The 25,058-nt window shown below is 36.6% G+C and overlaps 1 protein-coding gene across 2 annotated transcripts in view; it reads left to right on the forward strand.

Moving 5' to 3' along the window:
• The window catches only part of macrod2 (mono-ADP ribosylhydrolase 2), a 489,520-nt gene that overhangs the window by 457,551 nt on the left and 6,911 nt on the right, over positions 1 to 25,058 (forward strand). For both annotated transcript variants that reach the window (XM_026223581.1, XM_026223582.1), the window contains 6 exons: positions 4,691 to 4,726; positions 5,498 to 5,542; positions 7,274 to 7,339; positions 12,299 to 12,394; positions 14,152 to 14,226; positions 20,918 to 20,986. In XM_026223581.1, the coding sequence (XP_026079366.1) occupies positions 4,691 to 4,726; positions 5,498 to 5,542; positions 7,274 to 7,339; positions 12,299 to 12,394; positions 14,152 to 14,226; positions 20,918 to 20,986 (387 nt within the window). The remainder of the gene's footprint in view (positions 1 to 4,690; positions 4,727 to 5,497; positions 5,543 to 7,273; positions 7,340 to 12,298; positions 12,395 to 14,151; positions 14,227 to 20,917; positions 20,987 to 25,058) is intronic.

Here is a 25,058-nt window from a genome sequence, read left to right on the forward strand (position 1 = left end):
TAAGACAAAAGAAGAAACGCCATCAAATGATTTGAATTTAATTTTACTGTAAAACTACAAAGCATGTTTGTTACCAGTGTGCTTCTAAACCAAGTTCAGAAATTCAGATTGTATTTTGTGCCACTGCCTCCACAATTTCTTGCATATCTAAAAACTTAATGGGAACCAATCTAGTCACAAACACCCTTGTTTAGAGCCCGCATTTAACCTTCACAGGACTGCGTAAACATTAAAGCTTTGCTCTGCAGAAGTTGAGCTCAATCAACAGCGTTTGTTACGAGGCAGCGAGGAGCAGAACAAAGCTATGATTTATCCACAGGTGTTAGCTGCACCCCTCGTCCTCTAGTGCTGTCGCCAACATCAAATGCATTCGCTCTAATGCAGTGTCACTCAGGGAACAAGGTACGGCGGCACATTAAATATGTTTTTGAAGTCACATTTCTGATTCATGGAAAATGAGCTTCGCATGCACATTACCCTTCAGCCAGAGCTTGCAGCCTATTGGATTCCCGCCGGCCAAACTTTGTTTTCCATGAACAGAGGAAGTTGATATACAGCCGTGGTGGGATATTGCTTTGTGTTACACATTCACTACTCTCCCTGAGGGGATGCTCTCTAACTGAGGTTAGAGCAAGAGGGCCTTTTAGACAGCCCGCTAATGACAGAGAAGCATTAGTGCTGTTCTCCCTAAAGCAGCACTTCATACATTCACATGCTCAGGGGACAGCTGGCCCCGAAAGCACTGATCTGGAACTCTCCCCGTGTTCCTCAACGGGTTACCTGCGAGGAGCGCAAAAGAAAACAATACCTTTTGCCAGATAAGCTCCCACTTGCCTTCCTTCACAGCAAAGGAATGTGCGAATCTCAGAGGCTCTTCTTCTTCTGGAGAAGTCAGTCAGATCACGAGACAAACAGACAGAAAGGGGCATTAGCTGCGGCTGGCAGGTTTAGTCGCAGTTATTCCGGCTGCGGCGATCCGTTCAATCCGATCCATCAGCGCCGGGTTGTGGCCTAAGAGAGCCGACGAGATGCTTGGGTGGAGAGACTGGACTTCTTGACAGAGTTCTTGGGGGATGAAGTGATTTGTGATGTAATCCACGTGAAATCCATACATAAGGGGATCAGTGTGCCAGAAAAAGAGAGGGATTGTTCACAGAACTGGACTGAGCATTTTAGCGCCCCCGGATAGCTTTTCAGATGGCCTGTGGGGTGAGTGTGTGTTTTAGCGTGTGTGCTGTGCGGCATTTCAGAGATTAGGAGGTGACAGGTTAGACGGGTGAATCAGGATGCGGAGCGGCAGGTCGAGCTGTTAACTGTGTACTCAGCAGATGTAGAAGGCAGAGGGGGCATGTTTGGAGAGGGAGAGAAAAAGAGAGCAGGTCTGTGTGTGGAGGCATCATATCTATATCACTAAACTTATTTTCATCAAGTTTAACCTTCTTAATTACACATTTAAACGGGCTCTCAGTATCATTCCCTTATAAAAAAAAATTATTAGCCCTAAAAAAAAAAAGTTTAATATAAAATATTAAATATAATATAATACAGTTTTATGAGATACATAATCCAGCATATCATTAGCCTAATTTAAAATCACTACTTGTAGGCTAAAATAATTTCATTTTATATGAAATTATATTTTTTCATATATATACCATATACTTTGTATCTAATGTTTATATTTTACATTTAATTTCTTTCTACTTAATTTTGTTATTCATTTAATATTTTTATTTATTATTATTTCATGTTTTGCTTTATAAGGAATGTATTTTAATTTTGATTCCTTTTGATTCTAAATGTAATAATTATTTGCACATTTTTAAATTCCCACAGATTAACTGCTAATGCTTTAGCAAAACTATTGTTGTTTATTTAATTAACTTCTTCATTTTTAATTGTATTTTAAATTTTGCATTACTTGATTTTTACCCAATTTGTTCTTTAATTAGCACTTTAAACATTTTGTTATTGCACACACATTTTTGTGCCATTCCAGTTCACAAAATAGGAAAAAAAATATATATTAACCAAATGTGTTTGACAGAAAGAAAGATAGAATGTGTGTGTGAGGGAAAGATGGAGGCAATGAAATCGAAAAAGAAAACACAAGAAGAGGATGGAAAGGAAAACAGTGAAGGAGGGGTCAAGCGACAGGAAGCTTCAGTGATGCATTTATACAGAGGGGGGGCAGTTTTACAATTGTATATTGTAGATAGAGGCTCAAGTGTCTCCAAGTCCACAGTTTTGCCCAGCTGGAAACACAGCCGTTAAGCTCCATCCCTGACAGAGATCGAGACACTGAATCAAAAGACTCTACACCGCATGAGTTACGTGCGCCTCTTAAAAGTGGTAGCCACCACACACACACAAACACACACGCAGAATTCAGATTGTGGGCCACTGAGCAGCATCTGTTGATTGTGACACTCTCACTCACCTTTCTCTCTCATGTCTCATACATTTTTCATGGTGCCTGTTTTCTTCACCATGAACTGTGTTCAGAGAGCCTAACTGAGAGGAAAGAGAATCCCCCACCATGTGAAAGAGGCATGTGCTGCTGTTCAATGCTGTATGATTACGGATCCATAGTAATGTGACTGTAAATGTATGGCATTAGAAATATTGTCTAGATAGCTCACAGAAGCGTTTCTGTGTATGCAAGCGAGCGTCCTCCTGAACGTGTGCTGTATCTTCTTTCATCTGAACTCTGTTACACTACTGCCATCTGCTGCTTGAACGACTCTCTGCTGGGTCGCTGCATTGAACTTCACATCCTTATTCAACGTTACAGTTTTATAAATTCATAAAATAATGAAACGTGACACCAAGTGCTTGTTTCCATGGCCTCAAATGTCCTTTCTCATGCTTCAAAATTATTATTTTCTTTGTCTTTACTCGCCTTAGTTTTTGTTGTTTGCATGTGTAATAAACAAGAAGTGATTTGTTGATAGCTGGGATTGCTCTATACTAGGTTATTTCAATGTCTCTCACTTTAATAATACCACTGGTAGGAAATAGCTTACTCATATTTTAAACTTCTAAACCTTCCACCTTTAACTATTTTAACTTTGCGTTCTATGCTTTTAACTGCTTCTCGTGTGAAAGAGGCCATCGTGAAAGCATGCATGACTCAGCTCTCGTCTCTCCGAATAATTTGCTTTTGTCTGCAGATTATAAACAACATCTTTTACTGGTGTATGTGCTGTTATATGACCTCACATTGAAACGGAGATGATTAATCATCTTAGGATTTCAGAATCCAATTTACCTTCAGCTTTCTCATAAGAATAGCATCAAAGACTAGTGCCTTTTTAGCAAAAGGAAGCTGCGACTGTGCCTTAGTCAGTGATTTAACCCCACACACAGGATCGTGGGTCAACATGAATCTGTATATGGCTTAGTACCTTCCTTTCTTTCTGTGAATGCAGCATTTGTAAAGTTACGTTCTCGAAGTCCACAGGGTGACTAGCCTTCTCCCACATAATAATTCATACAGTGAGCAAAACATTGAGCTTCGGTCACTGGAGAATTGCCCTCTGCCCTCTAAACGAATAAAAGTCACTATATCATAATCTGCTGTTATTGATTTATCAGTATTGAGGAAGTAGAGGGGTCCAGTGTGTGTAAAGCTGAATTTAATTGACAGCTGCACTAGAGGTAAGGCTAACAGCAAAACACGGTACCTTTTAAGAAGGTCTGCTGTATCATTTAGCATATTGTTTTTTCATTTTTTTATTATTTCAAGAGTGGTGGTGAGAAAATAAATTGCTCAGACATTGGAAAATTGCTTCTCACACCAGCTTGTTAAAAAAGGCAATTATGTCAGCAGCGTAATGGCCATTGTCAAGCTCAACGGATTATTTGTGTCAGGGTCTTCATTTTCCAATTCATCCCAAACCCCATCTGGGTTAAAGAGAGAGGGAGTCTGGTAGAGCATCATGATATCACCGAAGTGGCGAGAGAGGCAGGAGGAGATGTCGAGTTTAGAGGACTAAAGTGACAGAAAAGGACAAAATTAAACCCACCTGGGATAAACAAATTCATGTAAGCTCCTGGGACGCACGGCAATGGGCTCATGGGAGTTCTGTGTGGACTTTGCGGAGATGTATTTAGCTGTCCGTTGGGACGGCACTCTAGAGATATTGAGAGAGCACAAAATTAGTGCAGCCATGAAACATCCAGTATGCCAGAGCTATTATAAATATTTGATGTAAAACATGACCACAGTAGTAGAGCGTTCCTCTAGACAAATGTGTGGACTACTTTATCAAGGATCTTGAGGGAAGATAAATCTGCCAGACAACTTTTTAACATGCCCATCGATGTGCTGGGGTTATGATACTAACGTTTTTTTGTTGTTGTTGTTGTTTTATTTTGTTTTGTGTTTGGGGGGTTTGTTTGTATTCTGTTTTGTTTTGATTTGCTTAAACTTTTTTTCTGTTATTTGGTTTGCTTTACTCTTGTTTTGTTTTGCTTAGATTATTTGTGGGTTTCGTTTGATTGTTTTTGTTTTTTAGTTTTTTCATCTTTTTCATTTTGTTCAGTTATCTTATTTGTGTTTATTTCTAAATGTTTTGTTTCTGTTTTTTTGTTGTTGTTGTCGTTTGTTTTTGTAACAGAAGAATTTCAGTAGCATGTTTTTCTTAATACATCTGTGTTTTTCTCCATGACTATCTTTTGTTTTTAGATGAAAAGCCGGATGAAGAAATGATGAGCCAGCAAGGTAGGCGTTTTGTGTTTGATCGTTCAAAGCTAAGAGAATTTTGTTTTTCCTGGCACTGACCTTCTCGTACAAAGCCCTGAGACAGAGTAATTTCCGAGTAGTTATATTTTACAAACAAGAAGAGCAGGTCTGCAGATTTACAGTGCTTGTCTCTTCTGAAAGACACATCATTAAAATGTTCCTGTCTTTTTATCCTAATATTTAGCTTGTGTCATCGTCTTGTCACCTCAATTTAGGAACAACAGCAGTTTGTCTGTACTCAATTAATTATTTTATCTACTTCAACTTAATGATTTGCTTGTTCTCCTTGGAACAAACTCCACAACTGGAACCAAGCAACATTCTGTGTTTAAATGGTTGAAACTTCGCTAACTAAATTTAAAATGGGATTAAATAATCTGTATGATGTTGTAATATCAAATTTTAATATCAAAATCACACTGAAGTTTTTCATCCTCAGTAAGCCATTAAGAAAAAGACATGTTTGATAATCAAACATCAGCCAGAATCTTTCCTGTTCCTCTTCACAGAGGAATTTGTGCTTTCATTTCTGCCAGCAGCAGGAGTGATTAGATAGCAATCATCCTCTCTTCTTTAATATGGGATTAGCAACTGCAGACTGATGAAAGGACCAAAAAAAAAAAAAGATGTTTCTTGCTTGTCTTTTTTTTTTTTTTTTTTTTTTTTTTGAAGGGGGAGGGGGTGCTGGTGATTAAGAAAAAAGACAAAAATCATGTCATTAAGTATATTTCTCTATATACTGTATTTCAGATGAATCTACTGAGGACGTGGCAATGCAAAGCCAGGACCTAGAAGGTTTGTCATCATCTAAAAAGTTAAACACTTAAGACACTCTTGTTTCAAAATATTGTGAATGAATTTGCATTAGACAACAAAATAACAGATAATTTTAGAAAATACAGCATGCACATCTTTTCACAAATGTGTCTAAGATTTTAAGTAATAAAACAAGAGATTCAGTATTCAATTATTATTATTATTATTATTATTATTATTCAAGTATTAAAGTATTTGGACACTATCTGGTTCACTTGAAACCTCCAGCACCATTTGTTTGCAGATGCTTTAATATTTAACATTCATTCATATTTAAGTATGACTTAAGTATCTAAAAGTTTACCAATACTTTTTCAGACCAATGCATATTTCCTGATTTCTCATAATATCCTTTGGCGAGAACAGCAATCAGAAAACATGCAAAATATATACATTACCCAATCACATGGAGTCTACATGCTAGTGAGCAAAAGAAATCTCACTGGGTCTCTCCACAGTCTTTACGCTTCACGTCTCACGCTGTACCCATTCGCTGAAAGATCTGGATTGGCTCTGTTGTCCTTGAACTTGTCTCATTACGGACAGAGAGAGTGGCTGTCAGATACAGTTATTACCATGACGCTCTTGTGCATGCGTGTGTGTGTGTGTGTATGTTTTGGGGGTGCATCTGTTTAATGAGACGCCTCGCTCCAATCCACACGAACATACACTGACAGACATCAGAACATGTGCATCGATAGACACACACCACTGCACACGCTGAAATGATCGCTTGTACACTCACAGGCGCATGGCCTGACTCCCTCTGGGTATTCATGTAGAGCAATAGAAACTTTACATTTAAACCCGAGGACAAAACCAGCCACAGCCTGTCTCTGCTCGGCTACCGTTGAGCTTGCACTAAATGTCACTTTGACTGCAGAGCTCTGAATCGCATTTGCACACTCATAAGCCGCTGTTTTGTTTTGTTTTGGGTTGAGAGTATCGACTTGGTACCGAAGTATCAGTGCTTTTTGACATCCTTATCGCCAACTTTTGATTTACTTTTCCCCTACCAACTCTGACGGCTGTAGCTATGAGCATTATTAATAGTAGTCTCGCCAAGCAGAGGAGGCAAAGCAAATGTTCTGCTTGGACCGAACCCAAGAGCCAGAGATACTTGCAATTATGTTCCCTGGAGGAAAGCAAAACAGAGAGGTTTTTAAGAGCAGGTGAGGCGGAGCTGGAGATTGTGCAGAGACAGAGGCTAAATCTGAATTTACCTGAGTGCCGAGCACCTGCGACGCATGAATCACGAGTGCAAACTGGCACATAAAGATGGATCTGCATTGTTTTTCAAGTTTGCTTGTTCATTCATGTGTTTTTCTATAAACACATATAGTTTGTATGTGTATGTATATATGTATTATTATTTTTTCCACATATTTTCAATATGTATGACTATATATCTGCAAACAGTATCAAATCCTACTTAGAAAGAGTTCTTTTTATGAATTTTACCTCCATATACAGGCTGTTTTACACACAACCACAGGAGTCGAATTCATACCCTGGCTGAATACATCTCATTTCAGAGGGAAAACAAACCAAGCTTGGGAAAAAGAAACAATTTATTTTCAAAACGAATGACATCCATGTTGCTGTCTCTGCCTTGGCGTCTGTCCTTCTAGGGTGCATCTGGGTCTTTAGGGTGTCCAGATATTTTTTGAGACGAGTGTAATTGTTTTTCTGTCTGTTTGTTTTCCAAAGGCAAGAGCCCTGACGCCGAATCCAAGGACGAGGAAGCCAAGCCTCCAGAAAAAGGAGAAAGTACAGGTAACAACTGCTCCCATACTTGCTCTAGTTTTTGGTTGTAAATGTAAACTATAACTTCGACTCAAGATATTTAGAAAATACAGTACAAAAATACCGTAAAATCTGTAATATTTTAAAAATATTTTTATGTTTTAATATATATTTTTAATGTAATGTATTCCTGTGATGGCAAATTTTTTGCTGCCATTTTTTCAGTCACATGGTCCTTCCGAAATCATTCTAATATGCTGATTTGATGGATATCAATATTTGTAACTGTAAACAGCCAGGCTTCTGTATGGTAAAATAAACTGAAAATGACAAATAGTCCATTCATGCAGGAATATATTGTGATATTCCATGATTCTGCTGTTCTTGAAGAATGTGAAACAACTTTGGCTGAACGCACCAGTTGTTTACCCACAACAAGGACTGCACAATATATGAATATAAAAACAAAAATTCAATGTTATGCAATAAAAAAAGTAATAATGTGTGTTTAAAGTGAATTTTTTAGTGTATTTAAAAACAGAAAATGACACATCCCGCATTTACGTTTCACAGATATGTGCAACATTTCAATAAGTGTGATATATTGCAGAGTCCTACCCACAATCTTTGTTACCACCTGTGGTTTTAAAATGAGGGAAATACCATTTTAATTTTCAAATAAATCCTGTGCCACTGACAGTAAGAGATTAAACAGTCTTGACATCATGAAACCAGCTTTCCCTCACCAAAGAAATACATTCACTTTTTTAAATTAGCAATAAAGTGAGCAATCTGGGCTCCTCTTGCAATGCAGCAAGATCTGGAGTCCTCGGGCGGCTGTAACGAGTGTGTGTGTGTGTGTTTGTGGGGGGGGGGTGATATAATTCTTACTTTCCTACAGAATTCTACATGAGTCTCTGTATCTGTAAATGAAGGACGGAGGCCTCCAGGGCTCCATATTGCCCAGGTGGTGCGATATGAGCCTCGCACAAACAGCCAAACTACCCCACACACTTCCCACTCCTCCATTGATTATGTGAACGCATGTCAGTGTCCCTCTGAACTGCGACTTCAAACGCTTTCCACGCGGATGGAGTCAGGGTGGACACGTGTGTGCATTAAATCCTGTTTTGTGTTTTTCTTCTGATGGAGTGTGTATGTGTATGTGTGTGTGGGCGGCAGCGAGGGCGAGGGCAAAATTGATGTCTTTTGCGGCCTTATATCCCACTCCAGAACAGACACAGGTGTTAGCTGGAACCTCACAGATGGATACTCTGACTCTACATCTCTTTAAAAGAGAGAGAGAGAGAGAGAGGGATGAGATAGGGAGGGAGAGAGACCCAAACACAAATTAAAGGCATTAGGTTGAAACAGCTGCTCCAGTTTACCCTAAAGTGGCGGCTAAATACGGCTCGGTCTTAAGCAATGGGTCGCCTATTTCCTCTCCATTAAAACCATCATTTAGAACTCATCAAGTCAATTTGAGTGCTGGTTCACCAATATTCCCTCTCACTATATATACAGTTAATAAATCGTATTGCACACTCCTTTCATTTATAGCAGCGGTTCTCAATTCCAGTCCTCGCATCCCCCTGCTCTGCACATTTTGTATGTCTCTCTCATCGGTTCAGATGTTTGCTCTATTCGAACGTCGTAAGTGCCCTGCGAAGTAGACATCACAGGATATTCCGCCATGATTCCAGTTCGAAAAAGAACTGGAACGTTCCATTCAAAGTGCACTGAAGTGTGCGAGACGTGAATTTAAATTGTGTTTATTTACAGAGGTATATGATGACACACTTTTCCGTGTGTGAAGACGATGCACAGCGCAAATCTGTGAATAAATGTTCTGAAGTGAATTAAACTTCAGTAGATTTTCCCTGCTCAGGGAGTAGGGAGCAATGAACACTGTGTAGGGACCATGTCAATGGGAACACAGTTCATGCACTGAGCTCAGTTCTAATGAGCTGATTATCTGAATCAGGTGTATTAACAAAGAGAGACATGCAAAATATGCAGAACAGGGGGTCATGAGGACTGGAACTGAGATTCGCTGGTTTATAGCCATTTTTAGTGAGTATAGTGATTTGCTGCAGCAAACATCAAATTTGTTGTACATTTGATTATAAAACGCATGGAGTCCATGGGGCCTTGAACTGTAATCCTTTTTTTTTTTCTTATTTGAATGTTTATTTTATTACATTTTTTTGACAAGTTGGCTGTTCAAATTAAAAAAATATTTATAATATTATATTGTTGGAATTTATTTATGGAATGAGGACCAAAGCAGATGTACATTTACTTGCTTTTACCATCAGTAACACTTAATTTTTATGTATTTATTTATTTGTTTATTTATTTATCTATATGGCAAATTAGATTTTTTAAGATTTTTAAGTTTTACAACAACAAAAAAACATGTACTTTGGTTTCCTCAAAAAATATTAAGCAGCACAATTCTTTTCAACAGTCCTAATAATTTGGAATGTTTTTCATCAGAAAACAACCATATTAAAATGATTTCTGAAGGATCACGTGGCACAGAAAACTGGGGTAATGAAGCTGAAAATTCAGCTTTGCTGTCACAGGAATGATTTACATTTTAAAATATATTTAAATAGAAAAGTTTTTTTCAATTGTAATAATACTTTATAATATTATTCTCGAACCAGCCTTGGAAACATAAGAATCTTCAAAAATATTACTATATCTTACAGACCTCAAACTTTTGAACGGTCTTTTGAATCATAAAAAACATTATCTCTTATTGGTGTACAAACAAAGAGCTTAACAAAACAAAACATTCAGAAGAAATATATATATATATAAGAAAGGGGAAAAAAGAGACAAAAATAACATTGAAAAAACTAAAATGTCACAGTTTGTACCTGCTTGACAGAATAGCTTTTGTTGAGATGATCATTTTACTAGGTTTAATTATTTTTTAATGATTTCACATTGGTGCCTAAGAACACTTTTCATTATGGTAAGATCAACAGTCTCTCTTGTTGCTTATTGCTTTTGTGTTAAATGAACTGCTGAATGCAGAGCATATTTGGCTCTCATACTCTGTTTTTATTTGAAAATGGAAGCTGTGTCCACAGGACAGTGGATGATTCTCCATTTATAATAACAAGCACATTTTTCACATTTTACATGTTTCTTCATCAATCCTACTTAATGCTGTCCTGCCCACTAAAATCCAACTACATCCCACTAAAACAACAGTTAAAATTCACTGAAGGCTGAACAATGTAAATTCAGGCAAGTTTCTAATCAATTTAAAATAAATGTAATCTTTATCAATTTCCAACAAGTTCCACAAATGTCAAAAAGCTAGCCAAACTGGTCTGATTCCCCACACAATCCACCTGTAAGACAGCAGCTGTAATGCAAGACTTAAAGGGGTCATATGATGCAATTTCAAGTTTTCCTTTCTCTTAGGAGAGTTACAAGCTGTTCGTGAATAGATAAGATCACTAAAGTTGCAAGACTCAAACCCAAAGAGATATACTTTATAAAAGTTAAGACCTGTCCATGCCCTCTTAAAACCCCTCATTTCAACACGGCCCATGTCTACGTCACTGTAACTTAGATTCTTGCAGTAGTATTGTTGCCGCCACTGCCATGTTGTGGAGATGCCGTTTCATTGTGAAAGTGAAACTACTTTGTTTGGCCTTCCAAAAGAGGACATAACTAAAAATCAGTGGTTAAGTTGTATTTACAACACTGTTCCAGAACAGGTCAAACCAAATATTCAGATATGTGCAGCGCATTTTACGAGAGAAAGAAATGTTTCCTGGGAGAGTAGCCTACAATGCTGGTGTCCGGACAAATAATGGCCTGTAAGTAGGTTTTCATATTTAAAGAATTTGCCACTAACTATTCAAATGCTAGTTTTGAGCAGTGTAGTGCTAGTTGTTTTGTCGTTTCTCCGATCACAAATGCAGATGTGGTTTTATTTTTTTCTGTGGCGCGATGCGTAAAAAGACAGTATAAATCATTATAATCAGCAATTATGTACCCACTGGATGCTATAGATGTCTTGTTCGTAATGGGTTTTATTGAATTTGTCTCGTCAACAAATTGGACACGGCAACACAGTATGGTAAGAGGCGTAACATTTCCATCACACGCTTGAGGTATTCAGCCAATCAAAACACACTGTATAGCTGGCCAATCAGAGCACACCTCGCTTTTCAGAACGATTAGCTCTGTAAGAAATTACACATAACAGAAAGGTGGGGCATAGAGGAGAAACAATAATGACATTATGTGGGAAATGTGTTTTTTTTTTTTTACTTAAACCACATAAACACATTTCATTACACCAAATACACCAAATAATGTTCTTTCTTAGCAACATCATATGAACCCTTTAATCCTCATTTCTTAAGTAACCCATACACAGACAGATATCATAGACTCACATTCTCATGTTCATACCCAGAGTGCACCTGAAAGGACATGACTAATCAGAGGCTTAAGCAGTGATCATATACAAACCCACAACTCACACACACAGAAGAACATCTGCTCCATCCAGTTGAGAATCAGAGAAAGGGTCTCCATCTTCCAGATGCTGCAAGTTTTTCCAGCCGTCCCTGATCAATTAAACGCCTACAGCAATCCCTTCAATGATAGAGAGAGTAAAGGACAGAAAATTAGCATCCGGTTTCCACATTTACTTGGTTTCTCACTGTAAAGATGTCAAATTTCTTAAACTTGTATGACGGAAGTATGCTAATAGCAGAAATCCAGGAAATATATTTAATAAAACATGATTATTCTGCTTCTGACAGTATGTGTTGAACTAGAAGTAGGACATACTGAGTTTGTTAGTATTAACCCGTGATACATAGAGAACTCAATCTGTGATATTGTTCAAAGCATAAGATATTTATTTTGTTATGGAATGTTTTCTTTTTAACTGAGACTGACATTTTCTCCCAGATGCATGTTATTTATGTGTGTCTCTTTGGGTTTTAGTGGAGGCGAGTCCAACAGCGCAGAAGAAAGTTGAACAGGAGAGCGAAAAAGAGACTTGGAAGAAAGAAGGCAAGGGAGAAGACCCACAAGTTGCAGGTGAGATTTACACATCATTCGCACTGTTTTTTTTTTTTTTTTTTTTTCACAGGATGTTGAAGAAACTTGTCTATACACACAGATAACAGAAAATAAGAGCGTAGGTTTACAGGATAAAAAAATAAACACATATAACAAAATGTTAAATGTGATGTGTATATTTTATTAAGCTTAATAGCAGGAGATCATTTAAGCCTTTTATTAATAGCTCCTTTTCCTTTAACTAGTGTAAACACTGACTTATAAGTTGACCATCAAAATATCTATTTAAAATAATTGGCATGACTGGTATAATCTGATAGTTGTGCATCTTAATACTGGCTCTAACATTCTATCTATAACACTTCTACCACATTGCCTACGGTTTTTATATTGTGGATCTGATTATTCCTCTCTCTGATAAGGCCAGTAATTATGTATAGATAGTTAGAAAGTAAAGCTGATCTAAATTCGCTGGAAGTTTAATTAGATGTGAAAAGTTTTCTGGCACATGTGACTTGATAATTATGACAACACTGATCAAAGGAGAGCTGAGGAGCTGTTATATGAAATTAATTCATAATGACAAAAGTCTGTCACTGAATGTCTAATGGACTAAGTGAGATTTGTGTTTATGAGAATGGCCTAAAATGCTGGTTTTTAGTGGATGTATATTTTCCGGTTATTCTGAAAACAAGAAATTGTCCAATACTTTGTATCTCAGTTTTGAATAGTATATGTGTTTTGATGTTATATATTGCTAACTATTGTGACTGCATTCATAATGGCATTGAGCAGCTCTCTTCATTATAGGTTTCCTGCAGTCCTCAAGTCATTATAGGTTTCCTGCAGGAATTGACAGCTTGGAAGCCTCTATTCCTGTCATCAAGATGTGAAAGACAATTTTTTCCCTCTCAAAAAAAGCATTTTGTTTTTTGATTGTGTATCGATTGATTGTTTTCTACGTGAGATGAAATGGAACATTTTTAAATGGTCTCCGGAAATTGTTAGGATCTCCAGAGTCCGTCGTGATGGCTGGTTAGCAGCTTGGATGCCAAGGAAATTTCTAATCTCTCAATTTGTCGTGAAAATCCTCTTAGTAAAGCCATTACAGGTTTTCAGATCTGCCATTGTGTGTTTAACCATTCTATTCGATTTGTTTTTACAAAAATCGCCAAACATACAAAGCGCTGACGTCTTAATACGAGCCTGCTATCTGTGAGCGCACAGCCTTTTTGAACGCAAACGACTCAAAAACTGAAAACATAAACAGCGTTGTGTTTTCTCACAGGCATATGCTGTCAGAAAGCTGTCAGCCGTTTGAGGCAGTATGAGAGGGCAGGAGAAACAGCTGTCGTGTTTTTAATCTTGTACGTTTCATACAGGAGATCTAGTAGTCTAATGCACTTCTCCTGCATTTGGAAGATCGTAAATACGTTGTGTGTGTGCACCTTAGGCAACAGATGAGCATCATCAAGGCCCGCTCTCTCCTTTTGCCATTTCCTTGATCGATTACTCCGCTCAGATGGGGCTGTCCTCCCCTCACTCTCGAGGGCAGGGCTTCAAATTTGTCTCAGAGCCCCATTATTAAAAATGATAACTGTAATCTTACCGGCTGCCGGATCTGAATGAGGAAATAAAGGGATGGTAATTCTGAACTGGATGAATTATGAATGGAGCTTTTTGAGAAGTGAGCAAATCGTAAAAGGACAATGTTATTGGATTAGTATTGTTTTTTTTTTATCCATTAATATGTTAATCTGTCTCATTCTGTCAAGGGGAAGAGAAAGGAGGTAGCCCGGAAAAGAAGATGCAGACAGGCCAGCCTGATGAAGCTGGAAAACAGATGGAAGGTAAGACTAGTATGATGACTTAATCAAAGAAAAAGAGAGATGTACATGGCACATTCCACCTATGCTTTGGTGTCCAATTACTTTCGTTAAAAGGATGCTCAAAAATCTGTCATAGTTTATACTTATTTTGTTCTTCTGTGTGAAGATATTTCTGAAGAATGTTGGTTTTGGTTGTCTCAGTTTCTTCATGTTATTAAAGACAGACTGGATGATGGTGAGATCAGATCTCTGTGTGGAGCACTGGCTGTTATCAGACTCCTTGTGCAAACAAAAATCTCACTGGATTGTTATAAAAAATAGCAAAAATAATGTTTGAAAATGTAAACAGATATTTATTACTGACACACTACAGCAAAACATAGAAATAACTGACTTAAAAACATTTTTTTGTTGGTGAAAATACTAGTGGCCTAAGACATTTGCACAGTACTGTATGTATATTCAAAGTTTATTAGTAAACTGTAAACCTTTATTTATTCTATATTTGGCCCAAACTATGGCAAGACAGCTTGATTTAAACTGAATTTGCAAATCTGTTACCCATTCTATGGTATTTTTTATTTTTTTACTTACAATTATATTATTAAATATATTTTAATTAATTAATACATTTTTATTTGTATTATATATATTATAGTATGTTTTTAATTTGTATTTAATTTGTTTATTATTAATTTATTTTATTATATATAACGTTAATAATATATTTTAATATAAATTATAATGCGTCTCTCTCTTCGTGTTATTATTATTGTTGTTCAATTATTGTATTTTTATTTTACATTTATTTCTTAAAAAAAAAAAAAAAACACCTTGGTATTTTGTATATTTTTATATATGGTGGGCAAAAAATGCATGGACGATAAAACCTGTCTTCTAAAGGTTTAGCGTTTGTTTCACTGACCATTTGAAAAAGAAAAAAAAAAGTGCATCCCTATTTATACCCTGTTCATGGGGTGCCACATACGGTCTTCAATTATAAAGCAAGGTCTCATATAACCAGACACAAATACAATAATATAGCTACACAGAGGCATGTCTGGAACGTGTTCACACATTCATTCAATTATGCCCACTATTTGTGTACACAAAACTTGATTAAAGTGTTATGTACACAGATAATGGATAACGATTCCCATTTAGACACAAGCAACAGACTTATACACACACACACACACACACACACACACAAACAAATGTGGCAGTACCAGATGTTAAACACGGAGAAGGTGAGATCGATACAACATATTTAATAGGGTAAAGCCAAGCTCAACACCTCACCATACGGTGCTTTTAACAAAAACACACTCACGTTCACACACAAACAGCCTTCCATAACACCTCAGCCGAGTGTTTCTGAACACTGTTGGCACGTGGTCATTAGGGCACTGCTGCCAATTTTAAGCAGGTGTGCCGGCTTGTGTAACTTATAAAGTCTAATGGTTCTGCATGTGTTAGCATGGGATTGGCTTCTGAATAAAAGCATCGCTAAATGACTGACGTCCATAGAAGCAAGTAACACAAATAAGGAGCCCGCAGCTCGAGAGGCTTGTTTCGAAAGTCTGCATCAATATTAAAAACATCAAATTGTTTGCTCAGTAAAGTGCCTAGACTTGTTTACTTTTTGAAATAAATGTGCTCGAAGTGAATCTCACGTTCGACTTGTTCACAAGCTTTTCCCCTCGACCGGCCCTGTACGGTTGACTCGATAAGATTCATAAATTAAACAAAGTTCTCTTAGCCTGAAGGTACCTATGAATAAGTCGCTTTTTCGGCCATGGTGTATTGCGGCTCCTGCAGTGGGAGTCGATATCGCCTCTTCGCCTGCATGCAGGTGAGATTTACTGCGACGGCTGCTGAGCCTCAGTGGTTTTGAAACCAATCAGACTTTCTCTCCTCATCTCTCACTGTTTGACTGATGAAGGTGGGCTTTTTCACTCTGTCGCAACAACTGAGGTTCAGCCTGTTACTGCATGTCATTTTTTGATTACATATTTCAAACTGCAAGACTTATTTTGCCTGATTAAATCTGATGTTGCAGTGGTAAAGTAAATTGACTACAGACTACTTCAAATAATGGTTGGAGAACAGGTGGATCTTTAGATCGGTGTAAGATATCTTAAGAAAAGTGTTGTTTTTGGAAAGCTTAAGAATCTCTTTTGCTGTGTCAGCTGTGGTGAGTGAAAAAGAGTTTGTGTGTGTGTCTAACAGTAAGGTTAGAAATGTGCTCTAAGTACACAAACATGACATGCTGATGTATCTATCGCTTGATAAAGAGGATGCAAGTTGTGACATTGCTGCAGGTTAAACAAAAATGTTTTTCAAATTTGATATAATATTGGTCATTAATAATGCCCTGTTTGTAGGGGCTTTGAAAAAATGACAAAAATTGTAGTATTATTATTGTTGTTATTAAATAAAAAGTAACTAAATGCATACAAAATCTAAATATTTATTTTGTAATATTCCACTGTAAAATAAATATTAAATATATTTATAGAAATATTTTAGAATGAGTAATTATTAATTATTAATAGTATTGTTATTATAGTGTACAATTAATTTGTTATTTATGGATTTATTTTGATTGAAAACCACAGGGAGCCTTTTAAGTTTCTCTTGTTTATAAACACTATTTCCCCTTTGATCTGCATCATCAAAAGTGCTATTTATATAACGTTGCTTTGACTTGAAAATATCAAACTGCAAAATAATTTTAGACATTGCAATTGATAAACCATATTGTGATTTCGGTTATATTGATTAATTGTTCATCCCTGTAACATAATACAGTAAATATGCCTTTCAATTTGTACACAAATCTCTTTGTTGATTATAATAAGAGCATTCTAGAGCATCTCACTTATGTATATTTTATAGTTACATCCAAGATATTTTTAAAGTGTTAAGTGATGTTTCTTAAGCACTAAATTTAGCGTCACCATTAAACAAAACTGAAATATAATTTGTTCCACATGGTGTAGTACAACTAATGCTGTAATCAGCACTTTAAGTGCACTTTATAGTGATTGTTCAGGCCTAATATATTTTGTATTTGGTTTCTGCTTGTAACTGGAATTCCTCCTTATTTTTGGCAGTCCACACTTGATAGTTATCTTCACATGTCTGTTACATTAAACCGGGTGTGTTAATGTTTATGGAGCTAACATTTAAAGCAGTTTCAAGTTTTGCATGTTACTTTTTTTATTGTGCTAGAGCAGAAATCGGGCTTCTGTAGCTAGAAACATTTGCTTGCACATACTTACATGGCATAAAGTTTGTTTCAGATCTTAGAACTATTAAAGCCACTGTTGTGTGAGGAAAAACTTGTGAGAAGAAAAGTGAGGCAGAACACACACTTTCGCTCCCATTGTCTTTTGTTCTCAAGCACAGTGGGCAATCAGTGTTTCTCAGCGAGAAGAAGATGGCTCAGAGTTTTCATTTTGGACATTTTTTTTATTTGTTCTTTTACTCTCTCCAGTCCTTTGTTTTCTGTCTGATGTCATGGTGAGGCTAAAATGGAGTAGTTTGCCAGCTTAACTCTTGGATAGCAGTCACAATTCATCCTTTCCTGTCTTCCATCCGCTGTAGTGAGATCACACGGCACCCATTCTCATAGCCATTATTTTGCCCCTCCAATAAGAGTTTATATTCACTCAGGAAATCGTCAAAAGAAATCATTGTTTATTTAAGGTCTATGCTCACTTATTTATTTGTTTACTTCTTGAAGCTACACCCAAAGGAATCTCCATGTAACGTTGCCTGGGTTTGGATCTCCTGGGTTTTTGTTTCTTGTGTATTAACTATTGATTGTGCCCAAGATTTCAAGACTGTGATAGTGACGGCATCCTGGTCGCTCGCAGCCTCCTGGAGAATGTGGCCCTGAGGCAGAAACCCAACAGTATCTGCTGTGGCCATCTGTTGCTTGTGTTGAAGCCCTGCACATTTCTAGCTTCTCAGTTCAGCAAAGCCCACCCAACAACAAAGGGAGCTGCATTTGCCAACAGTCATCATTAGACACCATTTTGTCTTTTTTCTTTTTTTTTCTTTTTTTTTAATCACTCACATAATTTGGTATGTTGGCCGATTCTCAATTTCCCATAGTTTTTTCCCCATCGTTGAGGAGTAGCTAGGCTATATTTATTTTTATAGCATGACAAAGCTGTTTTTTTCTTAAAGTGTAGCTTTTTCCAGTAATGACCTGAATAAAAAAAAAAAAAAGATTTTAATCTTTTTATAAATTAAAATATTTGGTTATATGCAACTGTTTTTGATTGACTTGTGAATTAAAGTGTATTTGTTTGTTTACTTTCATTTTTTTATTTATTTAATATAAACTTGAATTTATATTTTCATTTATGGCTGTCACATTAATTTAGATAGTTCTTTTATTCAACAACCCCTCATTGTTTTTGTGCCAGTTGTAACTAAATATATCTAAAAAGATTGTTCCCTAATGTAGCTTTAATGCATTTATTTATTTAGGAGATGCTTTTATGCAAAGCGACCTATTGTGAAGCATTGCAAGCAGTTTCTCGTAAAAGTCAATACTGTTTGCAGTTTGCAATGCCAGATTTCAAGTATAAGTTTAGCACACGAGCTAGAGCACAAGTGCAATTCATAAAAGTCGAGAAGGAGAAAATAATAATCATTTAATATATATATAATTTATTTTTATTTTTTTATTTATAATTAGGAGTTATTATAGTACTTATGGAAGTTTTATTATAGTGCCAATTATTGCATGAGTATGTAGAAAATACGTTGTTTGTAACATGGAAAGTTATAGTTTACTATTTTCCCAATTGTCATGTTTCTGTTGCGTGAAATGGCAAAATTTGACCACTCAAGGTGTCTTTTTTTGGTAGATTTACTTGAGTGAGTTCACAATTCCTCACTGCATTTGTGACTCTCCTCTCGATGGACTCTGTTGGGTAGCTCCTGTGATCCGCCATCCATACAGGCTTTACATGGTGGAGAGACAGGTGGAGGCAACAGCCTTTTTAATTGGCTGTTTAAATGCGACTTTCTCTGTTCTGTTTGCGTGCCAGGGGAGATTGTGGATGTAAAAGCAAAGCTCAGAGAGCTTCTGTCAGCCTGTGGCTAGGGCTTATCACAGCACAATTAGCTATTGCCCTGGGCTCGTATATTGCTGCGGTCTTTGAAATAGGCATTAGCCAAATTTTCTGCATAAATGCAAATATTCTTGCACTGCGTCTACATCCTGCCCAAAAGCTGTCCTAGCACTTTGCTTTGGAGCAGGACAGATGAAATAACACAAAGACAAGAACAACATGAACAGTACTTTAGAGGGAGAGTTCACCCAAAAATGAAAATTCTGCAATTAATTACTCACACTCATGTCGTCCCAAACCCATAAGGCCTTTGTTCTCTTTGGAACACAAATTAAGATACTTTTGATGAAATCCAAAAGCTTTCTGACCCTGCATTGACAGCAAAGCAACTGACATTTTCAAGGCCTAGAAAGGTAAGGATGCTGTTAAAATAGCTCATGTGATGTCAGTGGTTCAGCTATTTGACTATTTTAACAATATCCTCTCTACCTTTCTGGGCCATGAACGTGATGTCCGCAGCTGTCTATGGAGTGTCAGAAAGCTCTCAGATTTTAAGAAAAAAATCTTAATTTGTGTTTTGAAGATGAACAATAGAGGTCTGAAACAACATATTTTCCCCAATGTATGTACTGTAGATAGATAGATAGATATATAGATATATAGATAGATAGATAGATAGATAGATAGATAGATAGATAGATAGATAGATAGATAGATAGATAGATAGTCTATCGTGTGTGTGTGTAGAATTAAGTATCAACATTTAACAAAGAAAACGAAATTCAATTGTTGATGCTAAAGTCATTTGTTGTCCATGTTAAACTTTTGTTAGAGGACACGCTTGATGGAAACCAAGCCATATAACAGCTTTCAGGCAGAGTTACCACCATTGTATGAATTCACACATAAATATGACCCTCACAAACCCTTTTCAGCCACCACAACCATCTGCTGATGGACCCTGGACTTCAAACACACCTGATACCACTGTCATTTCTTCCCCGGAAGGGTACCCAGAATGCATTGTGTGTGCTCTCCATTATGTAGTCACCTATGGCCCACAACCCTGTTAGCATCAAAGCAGGGAGAACGCAGGAGAAGAGGAGTCCTGCTCAAATAAGCTGGAAGGAGCACAGCTCTCACACTGTGGCTTTGAAGATCTTCTTTTGATCAGCGAGCTCGTCCCTCCCACAGCCCTCCAGACGGGGGGGGTCAGGGGAGTGTGCGAGGAATATGGAGGCAGGATAAATCACAACCAATGTGAAGAGTGCTGAGGCACTGGATGCAGAGCTTATATTTGATAATGGCAGTTTTGTTTTGCTCATGCCTATTCATTTTGTCCCTCGCACACATCTCTCTCCTTGCAAAGGCGCGAAAAATCCATTAAAAGGCAAATAGAGTTTAGGTGTTTTAATGCATATTAAACAAAAGACAAAAGAGAGAGAAGAAAAACCATGGACAGTTTGGCAGGAACAGCAAACTATGTGACATACTCACTTTAAAACTAGAGCTGTGTATAGTATTGCCTCTTTGGAAGCTGTTTTAACCTCTTTTCTGTTTTAATGGCCATCATGTTCAGAATATTCTCTCTTTTTCTCCTCTCTCTGTGTTAATAGATTCAACAAAGAGTGCAGACACCGGGGCGGACACCGGGCAGGAGCCTGAGGTTCCCATGGAGGTTCTGGGTATGTGCTAAATCAGTTTTCCCAAATGTTTTTTTTTTTTTGTGTGTGTAATATACCCCAAGGTCACATTATTAAGGCTCAATACATCATTTTTTATAATAAGAGAAGAATAGTATACTAATGTGGTCCATGCTAGCAGCAAAAACATATTTGATGTAAAATTATGCATTTAATGTACACCTGCCTTTTAAAAGTTTGAAATCAGAAGGTTGTTTTTTTGTTTTTTGTTTTATAAATAAATGCTGTTATTCAGCAAGGATATGTTAAAGTGATCAAAAGTGACACAAAAGACTTACATTCCCTAGTACAAAGTTATATATTTAAAATACATTTATTTCACTCTGTTAACATGTTTTTCTGACATATCGCTCAAGACTTACGGATATAAAAATGATAATTCAACTTTATTTGGAATACTTTTTTCTTAATATTAAGCTTTAAATGTGTTTTAATGTCATTGTTTATAGGGATTGTATGATCTTTGTATAAATTCAGTCTTTAAATGCAAGACACTTAAAGTGCCTACTTGCAGCAGTTCCACTTTAGTCACAATCAAATATACTTCAGTTTATCTTTAGTTGGACTTCAGCACTACTTACACACAATTAAAGTGCACTAAGTACAAAATTATTTGATAAAATTTAGCAGACTTTAAGAATGCCAGTTTAGTATACTTTAAGTATAATTGTATATATATATATTTATTTATTTATTTATTTTATTTATTTATTTTATTTATTTATTTATTTTTTTTTTTACTTTTAATTCTTTAAAGATCCCTGAAAAATGTATAAGATATTCCACAAAAATATTAGGCAGCTGTTTTCAACATAGATAACAGTAAAATATGTTTCTTGCGCACTATTAGAATGATTTCTGAAGGACTGGAGTAATGGCTGCTGAAATTCAGCTTGGCCATCACAAATTAAATTACCTGTTAAAATATGTTAGAAAAGATCACAAGAATTACTGTTTTGAAAATGTATTTTGGATCTAACAAATGCAGCCTTGGTGAGAATAAGATACTTTTGAATGGTAGCGAATGGAGAAATATAAATAGCATTGGTGTTTGTGACCACAATGCACTGTATGAAAGAATGTTTCTTTTGAGAGACTGAAAATTCCTGTTTATTGTAGGTGTTTGAGTGTTTGAATGTGAAGAAATGTGCTTTCTACAGTATATTCTCACTTCTCTTTCCAGTAAGTTCTAAAGCTGCACATGAACAACAAGGTTTTGCATCCTATTCTCTGCTGCTGTAACTTATAATTATCTCATGCTGAATATCTCATGGTGAATATAATCTCATGCTTAAGCACTCTCAAGGTTCAAAAGCAGACTCCATATTATGCTAAGTCACTCGTTAAGTTTTTTGCAGCAGGCCCTGTCACCTTCGACAGCTGCGTTTAGCAGCTCTTGAGGTCATTGCAAAGGGGATGCCCTCTTTTCTCACTTCCTTCATATTTATTGTTGTTTTTCTCCATTTTGTTTCATGTGTTTTTGGAGTTGTAATTTGAAGCGGAGAAGAGAAAGTTATCCCTGCACTCTGACTTCTTACACACGTTATTTAAAATGATATTCCACCAAAATACAGATGTTCAATATGTGAGCAAATCATTCTTTTGAGTCAATTCAGATGTTTCCATTCACAAAACAAGTCTGAATGATTCATTTAATTCTTTTTTTAAAACTAATTCGGCCTTCAACTCACTGAATTACATAGTTTGTTTAAATGTGAATAACAAATTACATTTTGGTATGGTCCATCAAAAATATTATATAGCTTCAGAAGACTTAAAATGCAGCACAAAGGTTGTATGAATAACTTTTATGTAACTTAATGGTGCTTTCACAAATTCTTTAAAGCTTGAAAGTTTCAGTACCCATTCATTTGTGTGGAAAATAGCAAGCAGTGCATTATATAAAATTTCCATTTGACAGAATTTGTATTTTTTTGATTGAACCATTGCTGTTAAGCTGTGAAAACGCACTTTTGACTCGTGTTACATGATGAGTTAACCATATTAATTCTACATTGACAAGTACAGAATTTAAAAAGGCTACTGATCCCCTCCCTTCGCTGCTAATTTGCTTTACTGATCTGCCACAAACCTCCCTGCTCGATTCTCCACAGTGCTTTCAATGTGACCCTTAAACCAAGCGACCCCATGTTCTCTTTTCACATCTTTTTAAAGGTTTTGTTTTTCCAAGCATGGCCTTCTTGGCCCAGAGAGAACTGGAAGCCTTTCAGACCTAGAGAGGACCTCTTCCTCGTACAATGGCAGCTCGTCAAAGCACATCTTGTAACTTTAGGCAAATGCGGCCGGTTATACAATGCCACTTGGCTCTGTAGAAACCCTTCCTCGCATTTCTCACTCTTCGCTTTGAGAGGACGGAATACAGATGAGAGGAACCACTTGGCTTTTCACAGAGGAACGTGCATGAGAAGGATCTGTGGTATTTACACTGAAGCCCTCCCCACCGGGTTTGTTTCGACTCAATACCTTTTAATTGGCTCTAATTGTTTGAAGCTTCACCATCACACAGCGACGCAACGAAGAAAAAAGCCCCGCACACAATCAAGTGCCTCCCAGAATGCTTTTCTCTTTCTCTTCCTCTCCTCAATGTTGTTCCAGAGAAAACATGTCTGCCCTCGCCCCGCAACCTTTGAATATTTACATATGAAAATGAAGTTTGCTCTCCACATTTAGCACTTCATTAGCTCTCATGGTCTGGCTCTTTGAAAAGGTTGCCTGCTGTTGTTGCGCATGAATAGGTTTGGAATTACATTGATGTATGTTTTAATGATGAGCTGAACTCTGCTGTTACGTCGCACAAAACGCCACGAAAGCTGCACTTTGGTCTAAAATGAGGCCATTCACTTGCAAAATACAGTTATTTACGTGTTAGATGATGAACGCACAGCTTGAAGACCTAAAGCGAGATATCAGATGCTGCTTACACTGCTCACCTTTTCCAGATGTGAAGAGTTTGGTTCATTGTAATGTCTCCATAAACCAAACATACCATCCACGGGCTCCTCCAAGTGAAGGACGGATAGATAATGTCTTCGACTTGTAAGATATTGAGTGGTTTTACTCTACAAACATCTTGTGAACATGCGGACAGCCGTGAGCTTGTTCTCTTGTTCTCCTTTCAGTCGAGTTCTTTTCCATTAACCTCCTGAGCGACATGGCAAGGTGCTTTTGTGAGTCACTGGTTCGATTACATCGGGCCCGAGCCCCAGTTAGGCCAGGTTATTTGGTTTGCCTGTATGTGTTCGGCTTTGAGCTGCCAGCACACTGTGAGCGTCAAATGGCCTCGAGAACTTAAACAATCCAGGTGCAGGGAAAAAGGTTATAAATGAAATGACCAAAGAGGCCTTGGCTGTGAAAAAGAGCTCGAACTCTGTTGAAGCAGCTCAGATGAGTGGCCTTCCTAAAATAATCTAATATAAAGTCCAGTTGCATTTGACAGTTGACAAATTCACTAGACATTTATGTGCCTGCAAATAAAACGTATAAAATATTTTTACAATACGCTACCATTCAAAAGTTTGGGGTTAGTAAAATTTTTTTGGAAGTCTTTCATGCTCACCAAGGTTGCATTTGTTTGATCAAAAAATCTGTAAGAACTGTAATATTGCGAAATACTATCACAATTTAAAAAACTGTTTTCTATTTGAATCTATTTTAGCATGTAATTGATTGCAAATCTGAATTTTCAGACGTCATTACTTCACTGTTGCAGCCTTACATTATATTATATTATATTATATTATATTATATTATATTATATTATATTATATTATATTATATTATATTATATTATATTATATTATATTATATTATATTATATTATATTATATTATATATTTGACATCCATGGTTTTTTACCTTCCCTTTTAAAATAACTTTTATCAAAGTTATATGGGTTTATTTATTACTTTTTGTGGAAATTCTATAATTTTATTTTATATATATATATATATATATATATATATATAATATGTATATATATATATATATATATATATATATATATATATATATATATATATACGTATATATATAT

The sequence above is a fragment of the Carassius auratus genome, chromosome 38 (genome assembly GCF_003368295.1).
Source record: "Carassius auratus strain Wakin chromosome 38, ASM336829v1, whole genome shotgun sequence".
In the NCBI taxonomy this organism is placed as follows: Eukaryota; Metazoa; Chordata; class Actinopteri; order Cypriniformes; family Cyprinidae; genus Carassius; species Carassius auratus.